Raw genomic sequence first — 21,157 nt, 5'->3', positions numbered from 1 at the left:
CTCTAATGCAACTGGCTATGGAAATGCTGTCATTTTCCAAAGTTTCTTCTGGATACATAGTAAACATCAGCCCAGATTTTGTTGTTATTGTTGTTGTTTGTTTGTTTTTCCTCTAAACTCAAAAACCAGAGCAAAACCCAGTCTGTTTGTATGACAGTGACAAGCTATATTCTTGAATGGTTTAGCTAGGGTCTGGGAAGAAAAGAGGTTAGAAATGAAAACTGGAATGTCACAAAGGGAAAGTAAAAAAATCTGCAGGAATATGAAAAGGAAAACCTAAAACAAACAAATGTAAACCCTCAACCAACCAACTAGACAACCAATCAGCCAAAGGCATAGTAGCACTTGTGAAAAGGAAGTGCCATAAAGCAGTATTCACTATCTTCAGCCATCTTGGAGCTGGGAATGGATTCCAGCAGAGAAAATGCTGGGAGGCATCTTAATGTTGAAATGAGTCTTTGAAGAAAGGCAGGTATGTCTTACAGGAAAACAAACAAACAAACAAAAAAAGCCACAGTTGTAAGGGTGAGGTGCGAGGGGATGGAATTCACTATCCTCAAGCAGATCCAGGGAAAAATAATATAAAAATGAGTCATGCTTGAGGAATTATTATTATTTTTTTTAATCTATTTTGGACACCCTTAAGTCTTTTTGCTTTACTGATGACTCTAATGACTGTGTCATTCTGCCCAAATTTAAGCTATTAAAAGGTCTGATACTCATGACATTATGACTAGACAGGTGAACTTATTTCTCAAGGAAGAGAGCCACTATAGGGAAGGAATTATTCCATTCCAGATGTACAACTAGACCTTTTTATGTTGTGTACATTTTGAAGTGCCTCCCTTTCATATATAATATAACACTTGAAAACTGGATTTATTTCAACCTGTTAAGCCTAAAGGAGAAGAAAAGTCATTTTCACTTTCAGAAAGAGGGGAAACCACTTGTACCCAGTGGCAAGGATTGTTTTGTACCAGAAAAGAAAACATGGGTATTTGAGTTCATTCTTTGTACTAATATAAACAAGCCTAATTCCTCAGTGTCACATGGTTTAATGGTGTTGCAAAGCAACTTTTTTGTCAAGCTTCTATGCAGCTAAACCAAAGTGATTGCAGTGCCAAGATAGAGGAGTACAATGGAACTGAAATCAACTCTTAGAAAGCAGAATGTCTCCTTCAACATGAACAGTTTCTGAAATGTTTTCTAGACCTAGGTTCTAGGTAGGTGCTGAGCTCCATGCACTCAAATGTGGCTTGTGTGGATGAGCACAGACTTAGTGGAGGGGAACTCTCAAAGAGACAAAAATTACTTAACTACCCAAATTGTTGTGAGACAACAAGAATCTGAAGCAATATATGTATATATATAATACATGTATGGTATATATATATAAACATATTTAGTACAGAATATATAGTATTAAATATAGATTATTTTATATAATACTATAGTATACAGTATATATAGTAATATACTGTCATAATTATATTAATATCACATTTTACATGATACAATAATTCTTAGGAAAAAAATATTTTAAAATTTTTAAAAATAGAAATATCTCCTTTCTATAACATGTAATATATTGTACATAAAATATAATTTCTAAAATGCATAATATATTACAATATATAAAAATATAGTATCTAAAATATAACAGAATATATATCATAAAATGCATATATTATGTATTTTGAATATTTTTATATATATTATATAATAGCATAGATAATGTATGCTATGATAAATTATGGTCTTTATATATCTTATGTATTTGAATAAAGATATAAAAATAATGTACATTTTTATATATAGACAGAAATAAGTATATTTTTATATTTTATATAAAATATCTCACAGAATCACAGAATGATTGAGGTTGGAAGGGACCTCCAGAGATCTTCAAGTCCATCTTTCCTGCTCAAGCAGGGTCACAGGATTGCATCCAGGCAGGCTTTGAATATCTCCAAAGAAGGAGACTCCACAAGTTTACTTTTATATAAATTTACTTTTAAAAATAGTTTCAAGAGACTGTGTTTTCAGTCTGCTAGGAGCTACACTTATGGTTTTTGTTTTTAAATACAAATAGAAAAAAATAAAAATGCTGTCATAATTCATAGCTGCCATGATGGTATCTATGTGGTTATAATGTGATGAGTTCAGACAATTGCTCACAGTTCCTCCCTTGCCTCTACGATGACCCAACAGGTCTATGCAGATGAAGGGCCCTTGTGTTTTTCTAAGAACCAAGGTCACTGCTCTTTCTCCAGAATAATCTGGTCTCCAAGGGTATGCACTGTTGCAGAAACTGTCCCTCAGAGGGATTTAGCATAATAACCCTTTAACATACCCCAGACGAGGAATTTTGGAAAGGAAAAGACTTTCAACTACAGGTTAACCAGTCTGAGATTCTGTGTATAAACTATGGTTTTGCTAATGCTTATGTTCTTAAAAAAAGAAAACTGTGATACATAAGCCATATATAATGTTATAATTACATTGCTTGCAGCTAGGAGTTACTTTGCTATTAAATGTGAATTCTTATAAATCTTAGAACAAGAGAGATTGTTCAAAAATGTGTCACATATTTGTTTCTGTTGTTCCAACTTGGGAATTACTTTTGCATAAATCAAGCAACTGGGAATAAAATTTTAGCAGGATAACATGAGGCAGCACAATACCCATTAAAGTTAATTGAGTTAGACTTTTAAATCTCCATGCACAGCATGGAAAATTTACCCTTTAGGGGTGAATTATCTTCTTGATTCACATGGATGATGACTCTGTGAACACTAGTGAGTCTCCCTTAAGTATATGTGCTCATAGTGATTGGCCAATCAAAGTTATGTAAGAGCTAGATGCAGATTCCTGTGCAGTTATTTCAGGTTAGCATTGATATAACAGTGATCGTAGCACCTGAAACAAAACAGTTAGACAAAAATATTTGTTTTGAAGGGGTGTATGGACCTTATTAGTTTTTTTATGGAGGATCATTTTATTTTTTAATTGTTTTTATTTTTATTTTTGTTTGTTTGTTTTATATATGAATACATGTATGCTTGCTTTAGAGCTGTACTCAAGCTCTCTCATCTAGGAAGTAATTAATTAGTGAATACCTTCTTCTTCCTTCAATTCCTTGATCTCTGTAATCATTTTAGATTATTACTGAACTCACTAGAATGATTGAGACCTATTCTTCGTGTACACTGGAATTTCATAAGAAGTCTAGTGGTAAAGCAATGGAACAAAGGGTATTTGACAGGGAATGATCTCCTTGTAGGTAGGTAAAAATGAAACTACAAAGACTAATACTCCTTCTTATCTTTGGAAAGAGCAGCCTTTCTAGGGAGAACATAAAGACACCACTAAGAAGTATTCTCCTGAAAATGTGGAGGTGGCCATTACTTTCAATACGTTAGTACTGACAGTGAGCACACTAGAAGAAGACCATCATTTTTCTCCTCCAGAGGAGCTTGGTAAACAATATATCAACAATATATCTTGTTCTAAGATTTATAAGAATCTAAGAAATACAGAGTAAATTCAAAGTCTTGCAAATGCTTGAGCTCCAAGCTGGCACTTCAAAAGTGCTAGTTCTAACAACAGTTATTTTCTTCTAGTCCCTTCCAAATGGGAAGAAAGCATATCCCTGCCTTATATCCCATCCCTATGCTCAGGAGATTTCTCCAGATCACTTAAAGTCCAGACTCTGCTCCCATTGATACTGTCCATAAGATGTGAAGGACTACTGATCTTTCATAATTCTTTGAAGCAAAGTTTTAATTCTAGTGTAGGTTCTAGAGGACATTTGTTTGTTTGTTTGTTTGTTTGTTTGTTTTTTGTGTGTGATTCTTTATATCACTTTCTTACCTTTCTCATCTCCCATTATCCTTACTTATCTGCAAGTGGTAATGGCTGTTTTGAAAACTGTTGGCATTCATGCTCTTTTTTCAGCCCTTAGATTCCATACATTTTGCAGACTTTTAATAATCATTATTTGCCTGTTTCTTAACATTGGCATGTGTTCAGCTGCCACAGAACCCTTTTAGGAAGTCAAGACAAAGTAATATCCTAAGGATCATGTCCCTCTTGAAGGTCATTGGGAGGCTACTGCATTACTTAATTGCTCACACTCTGCATAGTGGGACATAGGAAAATGTATATGATAGTCTTTGTTGTGAAGACATAATTTCAGGCTTTTGCAGGACATGTCAATACACACTGGCAAGCCTACTTGGTTATCACTGGTCTCTGTGAGTTCACTGGATGACGTTTACTCTGTATGTCCAATGACACTGCTCAGCTTTCACAGGTCAATGCATGCTAACTGCTTCACCTCAACAGCACTTGACCTGCTCATCTATTTCTGGCCTCTGTGTTTCTGTGTCTTCACATCAGTCTTCCATAGGACCACTTGCCTATTCACCACAGGTCACTGACTTGTGCAGGATTTTCCATTTTTGCTCACATGTCATCAGCTGCCATTTCATGTTTATATCTTATACCTGTATCAATCCTGCCATTCCTCAGTATGACTACATATCTTTAATTGGTCTATATGAAGGCAATCCTTCATCCTTTCCTCCTGCTCCTCAGTTATGATCAGCCACAGGCCTATGTGAAGACCTAATGTCCAAAGCATCTGCTGATCCATGTACATGAGAACTTCGTATGTCATGACATCTTGCTTATCTCTGAAGACTTCTGTACAAAGTTTTGTGTACTCTCTTGTTTTTTGCTCTCTCTTGTTTTAAAATAATGTTGTCCTTAAGAAATGGAATGACAGGGACTCGAGAGTTATCTCCTGTATGTGAACCATTCCTGGAATTTCTGTCCTTTTTGTGCCCCAAAGTACTTGTTGTAGCAGTCATTTGTACCAAGTGAATGGTTTGTGGGGGCATGAAGACTGGCTGCTAGGCTGAAAAGCCAGCAGGATTCATACCTATGTCTTTTTTTTTTTTCCCATGTCACAATCTAAAACTGCTGTCAAATATCAGGCTTTTAAAAGGAGTATAACTTAAAGTAAATATTACTCATATGTTGCTAATTACACTAGGATAGGAAAAGCAATTTAATATAACATAATAGATATTTTGGTTCTGAAGCTATTGGTGGGGACTGTCCTTGCCCTCCCAGGCAAATTGGACTCATCAAAGTTCTGGTTACCAGTTTCATTTCCTTGTGGTTGAAATGTGTTCTTCAAAAGGACAGAAAAGTAGAGGTGTAAGTAGAGGCCAGAGAATTAAGTGATGCTGACTCTTTTCACTGGCAAATGGATTTTCAAGTACATTAGTGCAATAATGCTAAGGGAAATGAGAATGCCAAACAGAAAGTCGTCTCTTAGCAGCATGCCTGTATTAATATTTATAGTTAATTCTCACAAGTGAAAGCTCTCTGTGCAGGTGTGCTTTTTACATCTTCTGTTTTTCATTATATTTTTCTTTTTCCTGCACACATCCTCTGCAATTCTTCAGCTTTTCTTCCTGCTCAACAAATTTCTGTTTTAATTCCTGCCTGCAACAACTCTCCTAGTTATAGACTGTTATTTATGAACGATATATCTCCAGTTATTAATCATAAATCAAATACAAAATATATAATACAAATATATAGTTATTAAATACTTCTTGCCAATCTGTTTTGTTCAGTTGATGGCAAAAGATGCACTACTGTAAACTTACTATTACTTTTTTTTGGAACAAGCTGAGTTTGAAAATTATGTTGTGATCAGACATTGAGGTATGCCTGTTCACTACAGGCAGGCACAGTGTTCTAGAATGAGATTTAAATGGAAATTGTATTTATGTTCCATCAAAAGTATTTGGGAATTCATGCCAATTCAGTGATTAATTTGAAGAAGAAAAAAAAATGTTTTGGAAAAACAAACTGTTTGCTTTATCCTTTTTTATTATTGTTATTATTATTGTTATTATTGTTATTATTATCATTATTATTATTATTATTATTATTATTATTATTATTATTTTAATACTGCATTTCTGATTTGTTTCAAAATGCTGATTTAAGAGGAGATTTGCCTAAATGTTCTTCAAAAACAGATACTTAATTTAAAAGAGGAAATAATAATGATAATAAATAATAAATTGGACAGTGAATTTGAGTCAAACAAAAGCTGATCTTTTCAATTTTGCAAGCATCCTGATGGCACAGGGTGGGCTGGTCTGTTAGGGTTTATGTGAGTCTGTACTGTTCTTTTCTGCCTTGAGTAATGTGCCTTGCACATGCCTTACACATTCCTCTATCTTGCAGTGCTGCCAGGAGTTTCTCACTCACCGTGCTGAACCAACTGAAAATGTATCATTCTTTAAAACCAGGAGGATTTAGTTTTTTGGGAGCTTATTTGGCTATAGAAACTCACTACCCAGTTATACAAATGTGACTATGGGTGAGAAGGTTTGAATGCTTAGGAACTCTCCCTGTAAGGTCAGAGTTTGAGCAAGGGACTCAAATTTATGTTTATATATATACATGTGTATAGCAATGTGTGTATGCATAATATGCATGTGTGTATATATATATTAATGTGTGGAGTTAAGGTGAATTAAGGTACTTCTTAGTCTTTTAGTGTTACATAAACTATTGTAAGTATGTGTGTTTGTACTTTTGGTCAAAAGGAAGCATTTCAATTACTTTTGTTTTGTTTTTCTGTAAACCATCTCTATAAATATTTGAAAACAGCTAACACATGTTGCAAATATTTATTTAACACTCTTTGTTGAAATGAAATTTAAGATAGTTCTAAAGTCGTAATATCTGATTAGGAGGTCATTTGTGTATGTGTGAATGTTCCAGTTAAAGCCTCTTCAGTCAAAACATCTGTTCAGTTATCTGTGATTAATGTGTGATTTTTTTGGCAAAAGCCCTGCTCAATATTTTTAATAGTCAATACCAAACTTAAAATTATATTTTTAATGTTGTAACATCACGTGCAAAAATTATGTAACCAGATCTGGGTCTGTGTGGTTATTGCTATTATACTACTGCTGCGGTGTACAGCAGATGAGAATACAGTGTTTTCTGAGTAAACACAGAACAAAAAGATGTATCCTCAAAAAGATGAGTAACGAAATAGAATAGAGTAGCCAAGATAAATTGCAGCGGGAGTACAAAGAAATGGTGCTATATGCTATATATACTCTCAAACTTGTGTAAATGAAATCTGAGTCTGACCAAAGAACACAGCTGAAGATATTATAACACATTTAAATTACCCTTGACCACAAATACAAAATTTGTGTACTGTAGTGCTAGTAAGGAGATGTAGTAATGGAATGCAAATTTGTATATTGTTTCTATAGTAAGTCAAAATATACAATTAATTTATTGACATATCTGGTCATTTCTTATTGCTTTCCAATTATAGCTCAGATTCTATTTATCTATTTATCTATTTATTTATTTATCTATTTATTTATTTATTTATTTATTTATTTATTTATTTTAGAGTGATGGGAGAGTGGGAGAGCAGTTTGTTTTTTTTTCTGCTCACAATTTTTCAGAATAACTCAGAGTCTCCGGTCTTGGAATATTCTCCCTACTGTATGCCAAGAACAAAAACCATCTTCTGATCCGTATTAAAAAAAATAGGTTTGTTGATGCCCCCCAACAAATAGACATCGGTTTTACTTGAGAAAGATGTGCTTACTGAAGACTGCCAAAAAGGATATATATATATATCCTTATATATATATATAATACTTATATATATATATATGTAAAAGTTAATTTTTTTTCTCCGTACTGTTATATCTTTTCTGATAAACTTAGATTCAGTGACATCACTTGATGCAAGATCACCTCTAAACTGTTCTTGTATGTTAATATTTACCCAGGGATGCCAGATGTGAGGACACTGTAGCAAATTCTCTGTTATGAGATCATGTCCTGAGCATCTTTCTCAAGCTCACTGAAGGTTCTTAGCAGAACACCTTACTGAGAAAATTGAAATTTGATGTAACATTTTTTTTTTTTAATTTATTTATTTATTTATTTTTTGCTAGAGGAAGAAATTCCTGTATGTTCAGTTTGTGAATGCTCTTAAAGTACCCACTTAAAGTACCCTCTTAAGATGCAAACTTTAGTGTGTGAATCTATCAGGACTTTAAAAATGATGGTTAGATTATGTAGCCCCCAATAACACAGTATAAAGAGATAGTATAAAGAAATTTATTTATGTTTCATTGGTTTCAGAATGCTTAGCATTCATGAATAGCTATCCTGATGTATAGAAGCAAATATACATGTATGTAAGAGTAAATGCATCACAGGACACTTCTAAAGACTTCAGGACTTGACCTACAAGAAAGATTTGGCTTGAGCATCATTAACCTCTGAACAAGAGGCAGATGTTGCAGGACTCTCCTGCTAGTAGCTGGCTTTTATTATACAAAATTTGGACATTTTGTTGCTGAACATATCTTCCCATTATTAAGTCACAGATTAACATAGTGTACAAAACTTTGTTAATTAGGCTCCCTTTTCTGGATTTTTAACATTTATCATAAAATAATACTTGATAATACTATTCTGTGTGGCAGAAATATGAGAACAGTATCACATTTGCAGACAAGTTTATTTTCTGAGAATTATAATAGAAATCAATACTCAATTTCCATTTACAACTATTTGATGACTTTTTTGTTGTGGTGGTGGTGGTGTTTTTGTTTGTCTGCTTGTTGGTTTCTTTTTCTTTTTTTTTTTTTTTTCTCTGTCTTCTCTCTCTCTTTTTTTTTTTTTTTTTTTTTTTTTTTTCCCCCTTTACCAGTCAGATGATTGGTCAAATAAGCAAACTAGCTGATGGATAATCCTCCTTCAATTTCTGTAGTTAAAAATGAAAAAATTGGAACCTGTAAATCTTGACTGGCTGCCATTTTCCCTCCTCTCCCCTTTTCAAAACCGTTGATAATTCTACAGAGGTCACTGGAAAGTGCCATCTAATTAACATTTCTAGAAATCTAATATTGTCCATTTAGTGGTTGGTTTTAACAGTGATCATCATGCCCCTTGCGGGAAGATTTCATCTCCAGGTTAGGTATGATGTTAGCTGAGACAGCTGCTTAGAGTTCCAGAAATAGTACAATACTGCACTTTCCATCTATGAACAAGGTATTTCTTGGATGCCAATTTCCAGACTGTTTGCCAAGCTTCTTAAGTCAGGCTCAGCTGCAATGTTTCAAGCAATTATTTTTCTTTGCTTTATTATTTGCTCAGATTCTGCTGCTGCTGCCTTCTAATCATCTTCAGAACCTGGAAGTTTCCAGCAGAGCTTATCAGCTTGGGTTCTACAATTCATCTGTAACATGACAGTGCCTCACTGCTTGGAAACTGCTTCCCTAGGAAGTCCTCAAATGCAAGGAACCAGTCCCTGAGGCAGTGTGGCTTTATTATACATGTACCTCTGCTGATGCTGAGCAGTTGGAAATGCAGTCTGGTCCCTTGCATTATGTGTGTTTAACTGAAGAAGAGATGTTTCTACCTGTGTTTAGATGTCTCACTGAAGGAGTGCAAGAAATGCCACTGTAATCTTTGCAATCTTTGTTCTGCCTCACACTTATGCATCTAGGCACTACTAACCACAGTCAAGTACTACAGTTGGCAGATGGGATGGACTCCCTAAAATATACGTGCTTTAAATAAATTTAAATTGTAACATTGTCATCATATAAAAGTTTTTTTATACATGTGTTGTGATTTTTGAGTGTGAAAATGTAGTAAAGAGAGATATAGTAACATTTTCCAGCACTCACTTTCCCCATTTAAAATTAATTTCCATGCTTTCTAATAAGCAATAACCCACAGTTCCTTGTGGCCTTCAAAACAATTCTCATGTCTTGATGTATCTTGAGTCATCAAATCTGAAATATCTTTGGAACCAGCTTGAGGTTTAAAAGACAAATAGCTTTCAGAAGCAGGTGTGGAGTATACTGTTCTCCAGACCTGCTCCTATTTACTCCTGCTGATAGCTACCAAGACCAGAACAATTTCCCTTGTGCTATGCAGAAAGAGAAGTGTTTTTTCTCAAGTAACCAGAGTATTTGAATGCACATCAAAACAGCGTCATCAGCTTTTCTTTGGTTGGTTGGTAAAGAGTAAAATATTTCTGGCCCTTAATTCTCAGTGATAAAATACATTAAAAACATTATCCTTGTGTTAAATTTAGTCTGGATTTGTTCTCCCTTCAGTCAGTGTTTGCAGATTCTGAATTAATTTGCATCTTTTTCCCTTGCTAGTAAACCTGAATAAGTCCATACTCGAGGGTGTTTGATTGTTAGGTCATAACCTTTGGTCATTCCCATCTAAATAGCCATTAACTGTGTGCCTGTACCAAATTACATCATCAGATAGCTTAGCCTGATAGTCTCATTAAAATATCAGAAGGAAGACAATTGAAAGTGTATCATAATCTGTATTATTTATTATAAACCAATCACCAGATTGTAGCGTAACCTGAAGATATAAGAACCATTTAGTGGAGAGATTGTGAGCTAACAACAGCTCTTGAATCTCCATTACTCTGTAGACTTAATGCATTGCAGGGTGTGCTGTGATAGAGAACCCAAATATGATGTGAATACCTACCAAGACACCTTCACCCATAAAGTTCCTCTCCACCACTAAACAGAGAGCTATTTACCACCCTGTTATTACCTGGCATTCAGGTGATCCCTGTGACTAAAGTGAGTTATAGTGGCCTCTACTCTGTCCAAGGGTGAAGCAGTCAGATTGCTTACTGTATTTGTTTTATCTATGCAGTTAATTGAAGAAGAGCTGATAGTAGGAAGTAGAAGATTGGGTACTAGGGAGAAAGAGAGGCCTAAAATCCTTCCTATTATCTGTGGTTTATTATAAAATTATTATAAAATAACCATATTTTTTGAGACTGAGTGCAGTACACTAACAGTTGCAATATGAAAATGTTTAGAAAAGAATAGGAACAGGACAACTTCTTATGATATTTTACTCTATAATGTTCTCACGATTACAGATACTTTCACTTTGCGTAATTTTCCCCACTTGATGTACTTTGTTTATCTAGTAACCTTCAGTGGAACTCTCTTCCAATGTCTAGTCCAGTTTTTCCTTGGAAACTCATCCAGGTTTTACACCAACAGTCTTTTGTCAAGACTGTGGGTACTACCCACTGCATGAATGTCTATGTTCATTTGTTTATTTTGAATTTGGCCCCCACTAGTTTAGCCTGGTTTTGTCTGATGCCCTTCAGTTCTTGCCCAGAAAGAGGCAGTATGCAGTCCATTGCCCCCTCTCCTTACCACATGATTTTATAGACTTTTGTGATGCCTTCCTTAAGGTTCCTCTTTTCCAGAATGAAGGGTCACAGTCTACCAGTGATTCCTATTTAGTTGTCGTAGCAAGGTTTTTCTGGGGATTTTTGCTCTCTTTTGTAGTCTAATGTATCCCCTTGAAGATGAACAAACGAGCTCTGTGCTCAACATACTCATAGTCATGTCATTTTTGATGCTACTGTACAGTGCAAACTCTGAAAAACTTCAATGAATTTCCTCAGTGGTGAAGGAACTCTGGCTCCCCACTGCTTCCCGTTTAACCAATTATTCACCCATTCCAGGACCTGCTGCCTTGTACAGTCTCCACATTATGTTACCGTGCAGTGCTTCCTCCCCTTCTCTCCCAGTTTACACTGAAGTTGTCTAGGGAGGTTTTGAATTCCCTGACTGCATACAAGCCTACTTGACCACTTTGATTACTGTCATCTTAATCCCCTATCACTCAAGCCTCTGCAAATACAGCCAACATTCCTTTTACTGCTACTGATTATTGTTGAGAGATCGTCGTGGGTGATACTATCCTGGGAAGTCTTGTAGTGTATGACTAGAAGAACATAAGGCAACATAACTAAGGTAAATACTTTGTACAAGCATTACTTTTAACACTTTTAAAGTAAAATAAACCCTCCCAAAATTTAGTCCAATGAATGAAATAAAGTCAACTAAATAACCAACTAAATAAATTAAATCCTCCCTTTCCTAGATTATTTGTTAATATCCCAGAAAAAATATTGAATGATGAAACAATATTTAATGTGCCATTTCTCTAGTTTTCAGTTATCTGGAGTTATGCCTGTTATGTGGTCTAAAGATTGACTTCCATGCTCTTGCTGATTCATCTGGAAAATTGTTTAGGAGTATAAATCTCTGTGAAGATCAGTATGTCTTATTCTTTCAATGGGAATTACATTTTGCCCTCTTAATGTTAACTCTTTGGCCTCAGTAATTTTGTTGATTTTATTATTGATAATCTAGTTTGGTATGATGTATTTTACAGAATATTGGCTTATTTACTAGCTAATTTGGCACTAAATGTAGCCAGGCCAGCTGACTATGTGTTTTTCCATTGACACTGCCAAAATACAGGAGGTGGTAGAGTAGACACATTCCTCCCTTCCTCTGAGAAAGTCTGATTTGGGTGTTCTTATTTTTATTTTTATTTTTTTCACTTTTGCATTTTATTATTATTTCTGGTATTCTTCAGTCTCAGAAGATGTATTTAATTTGTGATATGTTTTTGCAGCAAGAAATTTGATCCTATGACAGGGGGGAAATTTGCTAATAAAGTTATTCTGAATAAATATGGAAGATTTTGCTTCACTTGTTGAGTCACATTTTTCTTACTGTGGTAATTATTAGCCTTGGATAAATAGATGGAAAATAATGAGGAAAATGCATCAATTGTAAAATTCAAAATGTGCATTCAGCTACTTTCAGAAAGAATTAAAAATGAACAACAACCCTGAGATATTTGTTACCTAATGCTAGGTAGGTTCTGCATTGAGTGCTGCAGTAATGTAGAGTCCTGTGCCTTTTTTTTTTTTTTTTTTCTATTTGTCAAAGTTAACAATCTATTCTACATTTGTGCTTGAATTTCTAGCAGCTCATTTTTGTTCTGTACTGTACCATTAAATATTTCCATCTTCTTCAGGGGAAGCATGCTTGTGTTTTTAGACTTCCTGTATCATCTTCCACTCAGAGACACTATCTGTCTGCAGATGAGTTGGAAAAATTTGGTTCAAAAAGTAGCAATGCCATGAAGAAACATTGCAAAGGAAATGCAAAGTCAAGTGTTTCATTCCATGGTTCTTTATCTAAGGAATTAATGTTATATAGTTTCATTTAAAGTCTTCGGCCAGAGCTTTCATTCCAAGGCGTTCTGTTCTTTGCTTATACATACTAGTGTGTTCTTTAACTGTTTATGTTCAGAGAGGGGAGTAAGAGAGTAAAATAAACAGGACATTAACACTGACATTGGTAGAAATGAAGAAGGAGAAAGGCTGACTGTCAAATGTTTAAATTATTGCAGATTTGCTTAAGTTGAAATTCGGATTTGAACAAGTCTGCTTAACATATTGTTGAACAGCTAAAAATAAACCAAACCATGTAAACTAAGTAGCATTTACCTTTGCCATTAGTGAACGAGACTGTGCTTTACACTTGTGTTGTGTGTAACTCGTGTGTCAAGAGTGAGACAACTTGTGTCACTTCTAATTATTTGTAATGTAGTTGCAGGAGAATTGGCAGTCATTATTGAGGGTTCCATCATTCTATGTGATATAAAGCAACACAGTAAGGTAGATCTACGCTACAGAGAAATTAAAATAGAAAAGGAGGAACTTGGCAAAAGGTAAAAGAACTACGCTTTTTGAGGGAAAATTATAAGATGCATATACACTCTCATTTGATAACTGTATTATTTGAGCATCTCAAAACCTCTAACATATTTATCTTTACAAATTTCATTTGATATAGGGGAATTCCATTATCTTCATTTAGCCAGTGACAGAAAGAATGTAAATTATTTGCCTATAATCATATAGATAGCATGAGTAGGGAAGTGCTCCAGACTGACATCTTAATGTTATTATGTCAAGACATTCTAGGTCTTGACATCTCACACTGACACTACCTTTCCTTTTGATAATATAACTGACACACACTTTGATATTTATATTTTATATAAACTGTTTTTATATCTTGGATATAAAAGAGTAGCACCAGCAAAATGCCAATCCCTGTGCAGACAGAGATTCAATACACTTGGCATAAAACATAGATGTTTTCACAGTCACTGCATGAATCTGGCAATGCAGTGTCATTCTACCATGTGCTACCCATGCAGGGGATCAGCAGTTTAGTATTTCGCTCAGATTTTTTAAAATGTATGTGATCTGTGATAGTGACACGAAACTGAGCTTTATTTGCATTGTTACACATCAGTGCTATATGCCTCAGTTTCCAGTGTTATCATGAGACTAGATACTGATTTTGAACAATTACATTTGCAGACATGACTGACCTAGGTGATGGAATAAATGGGAAGATGATTACTCTTACTGAGCTACTGGGACCCGAGTTTTTCCCCATCTATAAACTGTTTCACTGTTGCTTTTGTAGTGTGGCTGGTATTACCAATGTCAGCAAAATATGTCTGATTATATTAAATGAAGCCATTAGAAACTTGCTGTCTGTATGTGTCTGGTATTTTTCTGTCTACTTAAGAATCACAGAAGGATAAAATGTTTAAGGCTCAGGTGGTTTGTCTTTTTAACAAGGAAGTTTACATTCTTCAGGTTTTATAATCTATACATTTTAACTTCATATATATATATATATTTAATCATAAGAAAGATTAGCAGTTCCCTTGGATTCCTTTAGATAGTAGTTTATCACTTCTGTTCAGCTTCTTTCTACCCACCAGTATTTCTCTTTTCTTCTTAATAAGATACACAACAGAAATCTATTTCTTTGGTCAAGTACTTTAAAATAACTTTTTTTCCTTTAATATGTTTGTTGTGTATAGCTATATTCCTTTAAAATAGGATAAATGACGAGTGATTTCATGATGAGGAAATCATATGAAGCACTAAGTAAAATGTAGCATTCAACAATTAATTTTAATGTAAAAAAAGTTGCTACTAGCAATGTTAACATTGCAAAAAAGCCTGTAACTTTATGAGAGTGTAATTATTACTTTTGCACTTTTTGTTGTCTGAATTGTGGCTGACATACAATGCCTTTAGAGTACAGTGCTTTAGCTCATATTGGAAGTCTAAAAAAACTGTGGAGAATGCTTCACCCCCAGGTGATATGTCTGACACATGGCAAATGGATTTTCTGAATGAGGTGAGGTGGTAGTCAAAAGTAACCTGACAGAATAATGACACTATGAGAATTCTTTGAACTGGACACACAATACTCCATCTTTTACATACCATGCTTTTATAGAGCAACAGGACTTCTTCACAAATGTTAGTTTCTATAGAGCATACTTCATAGTTCATCTCCTCGATATATGGTCTGTTTGTCCCTGCAAGGTCTGGAATCGAGAAACTGTGATCTAGACAAATATTAATGAAAGTATGGTAATTGTATTATAGTGGTTCAAAAGTATTCAACATTATGTCTGGACAACTGTAACTGTCAAAATGGGTGCAGAATATGGATATGTCACTAATTTAAGAATGTCAAACTTTTTGCTTGATGTCTGACTTTGGTAGAAACCTAAGTTCAATTACAAATCTAAATTTTGGGACAGAGAGAGCTTTTTTACTTAGTCTAGCTTTTATGCTTCTCTAGCCAGACACTTCATAACATGTAGATTTTAATTAAACAGAATAATCATTTCTTCATTTTTCATGAGTCAAATTATGATTCTAATTGGTAAGAATACATCTGTCTGAGAGTTTTCATAGGTAAAATACATTTTTTCCAGCTATAGCCTTGGTGTAAGTTTGCAATAAATCTTAGACTTGTAGTTGATGCAGGTTCTGAGGTATTTTACTGTTACGGCATGAAAGATATAAAAAGCCTCCTTGGAGAAATTTGCATTTTATTTAGCCTATGCTTTTCCAGTATAGGATAGAAAAAAAAATGCAATACTGACTAGTGTTGAAGTTTTGCTTTTAATAGTTAGGAATAGATGATATACTGAAAGAAACACCTGACATATTTTTCTTTATGTACTCATTGAAAAACAAACCAGATCTTCCAGATTTTCAACCATTTGATCTTAATACTGAGTTTTCCTACTGAAATTGTAAAGTCCAATACAACTTTTCAAAATAGAAAAGAAGCCAACATATGTATATATCTTGAATAATTAAGAACAAACTTATTGAAAAATTTCCATTCTTGAAACTTCATTGAAGAGCTCTGTAATATGGTATATAGATTTGATGAAAAATGGAGTATGCAGGTCCCAGAATAAAGTCCCGTGGGACATCAGCTGTAAGTGAAAAAGGAAATGATTATGTAGCAAAAAAAAAAAAAAAAAATCAGTCAAAAAATAACATTAGCTAACACAATATGTAGCTTTAGTGCTACATCTAGAGTACAATCAATAAGCAAAGCTGATTAGTTGTTTTCAGAATAGAAGAATGACTCAATTCCATTATAGCAAATAATGAATTGTATTCACAAACACATGTACCTTGATCCTCTCAGGTGATGTAACCAAATTACACTGTTTAGTGGATGTTTGCAGTAGACAGTTATAAATACACTTTGGCAATAAGAAAAACAGGTTGTAACTCTTGGTAAAGTTTGCAATAGAATAAGTCTTCTGGGAATAGTTAGTTAATAGATTGTCTCCAGTTGTCATAATGATATTGACAAAAAGAGCATGCAAAGAGACAACTGGAACTACTTTGGGTGAAGGCTTGACAAGTAGGGAGAGGAGCCTAGAGGATTAGCTGATATTGTTCTTTGGTACTTTTATAGATAGATAGCTGGATGACTTATCTGCTGAGATATACAACAAAGGATCAATGCTTTTAAATTCATGTTAAATTTCTTTGATAATTTTTAATGTTGGGAAAATACAGGAACGTGAGAGAAACATGGTTCTAGTAATCCCAAACTAAATATTGAGCGTTCTATTTTCTGCACTTTTTGTTTACTATCCAACAGGAATCACATGGTCCTGTTTTCCCTAATTTATTGACTTTACATTAGTCTTTATTAAAAAGATCTTAGTGTCCTATTTTGGATGACGTTTAAGGCTTTTAAAAATTTTAAGTCTCTGATTCTTCAGCATCTGATACCACTTCATGAACAGCACAACTTTGAACATATTTTTGTTCAAACCTATAAAAGTCATATTCTTTATATAGTATTTACTCTCAATTTGTCTGACTAATTTCTGTGCAATTTGTGTAGTCATATGAGAATGAGGTGGAAAGTACCAATTAGATCATACTGTCCCTCTTCTCACCAATATGGAATGTAGTCTCTCAGACAAAGGACATATGCTTGATTTCAGCCAAAAGCTGAGGAGAAGCCTCCTGATCTTCACCAACTGAAATTTAAACTCTCATCTGTTATTAATACATTTTCAATAAATGACTACGAGAACATCTGCTCATGCCTAGTAATTTTTTCATTCCTTCTCTTAAAGCTGATGTCCCCAGTGCATTGATGAGATATATGAGATAATATAATATAGTATAGTATAATATAATATAATATAATATAATATAATATAATATAATATAATATAATATAAAGAATAGTAGGATTTCTAACTTTTTTTTTAATCAGGAAACATCATGAAACGTTCAGCAAATGAATGGTGTATACGTTAGGTTCTCTATCAAGTGTATCAGTGGTGTATTGTTAGGTTCTCTATCAAGTTGTACATCCTTACTCATTTTTTTCTTGTCTCACTGCTAGATTTCAAGATACATGGGGGGAATGCAAATAGAGGTTCATGCTCCTCTGAAGGGAGGAGTCTGTCCTGATTCTTACCTACATACAGGTGGGAAAATGTAAAGTGGCAGTATGCCCAAGCACCAAATACAGTTTACGTGGCAGCGTTTTGGGGGAGACACATAGTGGTGGCTTCTGTGAGAAGAATCCAGAAACTACCCCATCTTAGATAAGGGCCCTGCTATTAACCAGAGCTGGTCCAATAAGTGATATTGTTTGCGCCTCTGTGAGAGCATATTTAAGACCACGGTGGAGCAGGTGGACCTGAGCATGGAGGCTGCAGCCTGTGGAGGACCCCCACAGATCAGATTCTGGGCTGGATCTGTAGCCTGTGGAGAGTAACTATGCAGGAGCAGGTGACCTGTCAGGAGCTGCTGCCTGGCGGGGGGGGCATCCCAGGTTGGAGCAGTGTGCTCCTGATGGATGGCCCCTGTGGTATGGACCCATGTGGGAGCAGTTCTTGAAGAACTGCTGCCTGTGGGAAGCCAATGCAGGATCAGTTCAGGAAGGACGGCATCCTGTGGGAGAGACCCCACATGGAACAGGGGCAGAGACAGAGAAGAAGTGGCAGAGATGAAGCATCAGGGACTGGCTGCAGCCCCCATCCCCATGTTCCACTGTGCCGCTCAGGGGGAGGAGGTGGAAGAGGGTGGATGGAGGGAAGGTGTTTTTGGTTTCTTTCCTCTGATTGTCACTTCTCTAGATTGTTAGTAATAGGTAATAAACCTTACTATCTCCTTACTCAGAGTCTGTTTTGCCCGTCACGATAATTGTTGAGCTATTTCCCCATCTTATCTCAACCCTTGAGCCCTTTGTGTCATGTTTTCTCCCCTTTCCCCATTGAGGAGGGGGAGTGAGAGTAGCTGTGGTGGAATTTGGCTGCCCACCTGAGTAAAGCCACCACATATGCACACAGCTACACAAAGACCGTTAATCTTAGCATTCCTTTCCTGGCTCTACATCACACCTTTCGAGTCTCCTCCTGTCCACTTCCATGTCATTCCTAAAATATATCCCTTTTATCCTCTTTCCCCCTGGAGAGAAAGACTTTGCTCAATCAGATAATGACAGGACAAGTAAGAATGGTTTTAAACTAAAAGAGGAGAGATTTATATTAAAGATTAGGAGGAAATTCTTCACTCAGTGGGTGGTGAGGGACTGGAACTGGTTGCCCAGAGAGGTTGTGGATACCCCTTCCTTGGAGGTGTTCAAGATCGTGTTAGATGAGGCCCTGAGCAACCTGATTTAATGGGTGGCATCCTTGCCTATGGCAGGGGGATGGAACTGGATGATCTTTAATGTCCCTTCCAACCCAAGCCATTCTATGATTCTATAATTATTTCGATAATGAGTATTCATCTGAATAATTTACTGATTAAAAAAAAAAAAAGAAAAAAAAAAAAGAAAAAAGAAAACTTAGGTGCATTGAGAAGTCTGTATTAACATATCTATATTTCATTTTTATGGTTTTGCCAGGGGTGCTGTTTCTGATCTTAGAATCCCTTTGTTTAGCTCAGATGTGCTAGCAGCACAGCATTCTCTGGACAGCCTAGATCACAGCAAACTGGCTGAGCAAAGGTCATTTTATGTAGTCTTCTGCTTCTGCACAGCATAACCAGTTATGTACACATACCTTTGCTAGGCTCACCTCTCTATTTAGAAGATAAAATTCAATATTTATTTTTTTATGTATGCTACTCCAACTGTAGATATTTACGGTGGTAAATATGATCACCTTTAAGAAAATACTGATTTGATGAAGTGTCCAGGAAATAGTTGAACTAGAACAGTTTGCCTAAAGCATTGCCCATAGCAGAGGAAATATTTTGTCTTTGCTGTTTCAGATGGGCACTAAAATGAAGTCAATAAACTTCCTAAATACTGAATGTGGAAGTTATATCTCAGGGTTTTCTGGTTTACATGACTGCAAAATATGGAACTGTAATCTTGCATCTTTATGGTAGACACACAGCTACAAAGCAGGCAGGCAGATTTATTACTTTTAGAGCATTAGAAGATTAAGCTTTTAAAGAAAAAGTCATTTTTAATCCCAGATGTAACTAAAGTTGGTTATGTGATTGCCTACTGCTATATGATTTAGTTGAACCTGACATTTTGAAACTTGATCACTGTATTCTGTTCAATAATATTGAAATACATAATTTTCACTACTTCATGTTTCAGAATAAGAGCCAAGGATTGAGCTTTGTCCGTATCCATGCACCTTGGCAAGTACTTAGCCGAGAAGCAGAGCTCCATAAAATAAAAATGCCTACTAAAAAGGTAAGTATATTCCATCTTCTGTCAACTAGTTTTATGTCTATTCTTTTACCCTACTAATTATTTTAGATAATTTAGTATTCAGAGGTGGATTTAAGATGGGATTTTCAGAAGGGATCTCAAAGGCCCCAAAGGCAGCTAGCTGGAAGACTGTGTTCTATAGAGTGATGAGAGAGGTGAGTTTTAAGGAGGAGTTGTTTGAAGCTGAGAAGGCAGTAGCTATTTGGATTTTTGTCAAGGAACTTTCCTCAAAGGTGAGGTGCAGTATGGGAGATAATATGATAGCTGTTCATTGCCTTAAGATTTATCTGAAGTCTGGGGATGCTGAGAGACAGCCTGTTTTGGTGGTATCAGTGACTTACTGAATTTAGACATGCTCCATTGTTGTTACAATGTTGGTTTACTATTTTCTTTACAGTTGTAGTAGTTGAGAATTCATATAGCTTTCAAAAGAGTTGCTTGCAAACACTGTAAATCCTGTGGAGCATATCCCAAAATTTGTGATCCCACCATGATTTAATGTGTTGGCTAAAAATAACAAGTCAGTGGAACTGCGTTGGTCTCACAGTTAGTGATACTCATCAACTGCACTACTGAACACTTACTTCACTACATGTCATCAGAATTAATGACAGTTTTTTTGTTTGGTTGGTTGGTTGGTTTTCCTCCACAGTGGTTTGTATATACATATACATATACATATACATATACATATACATATACATATACATATACATATATTTAACCTAGCAGTTTTCACCCAGCAAAGGTTGTTCACATCTCATGGTGTTAGCATCTTTCACTGTCTGAGATTTGGCTAAGCCAGTCATATACTTTTACTGTATTGTATTCACCCCCTGACCCACCGAAAAATCTTTTTACTTGTAATCAGACTCTGAAAATGGGTGGGGTTTGGATGGCTACTGTACCTCTATTCTTTATGGCATAGTGATGGATGCATAGGGCCTTTCTAAAAATGCACATATATATTAGATTCCTGTCTTTGATCCCCTCCCAGCTTTCGTCCATTTGTGCATATCTAGAGCCTGCTCATTTCTCCTTTTTTCTCCTGTATTTGAACTTTACTCTCCTAGTCTTTTGCAAATATTCTGGAGAGA

The 21,157-nt window shown here is 35.3% G+C and overlaps 1 protein-coding gene across 1 annotated transcript in view; it reads left to right on the top strand.

Annotated features, from left to right (window-relative positions):
* The window catches only part of ANO2 (anoctamin 2), a 200,160-nt gene that overhangs the window by 21,880 nt on the left and 157,123 nt on the right, over positions 1 to 21,157 (top strand). Inside the window, exon 5 of the mRNA XM_084508867.1 lies at positions 19,944 to 20,042. Coding sequence (XP_084364993.1) covers positions 19,944 to 20,042 — 99 coding nt within the window. The remainder of the gene's footprint in view (positions 1 to 19,943; positions 20,043 to 21,157) is intronic.

Source organism: Aythya ferina, assembly GCF_964211825.1.
Source record: "Aythya ferina genome assembly, chromosome: 1".
Taxonomy (NCBI): Eukaryota; Metazoa; Chordata; class Aves; order Anseriformes; family Anatidae; genus Aythya; species Aythya ferina.
The sequence above is the reverse complement of the archived record's forward strand: the minus strand, read 5'-3'. Positions and strand labels throughout refer to the sequence as shown.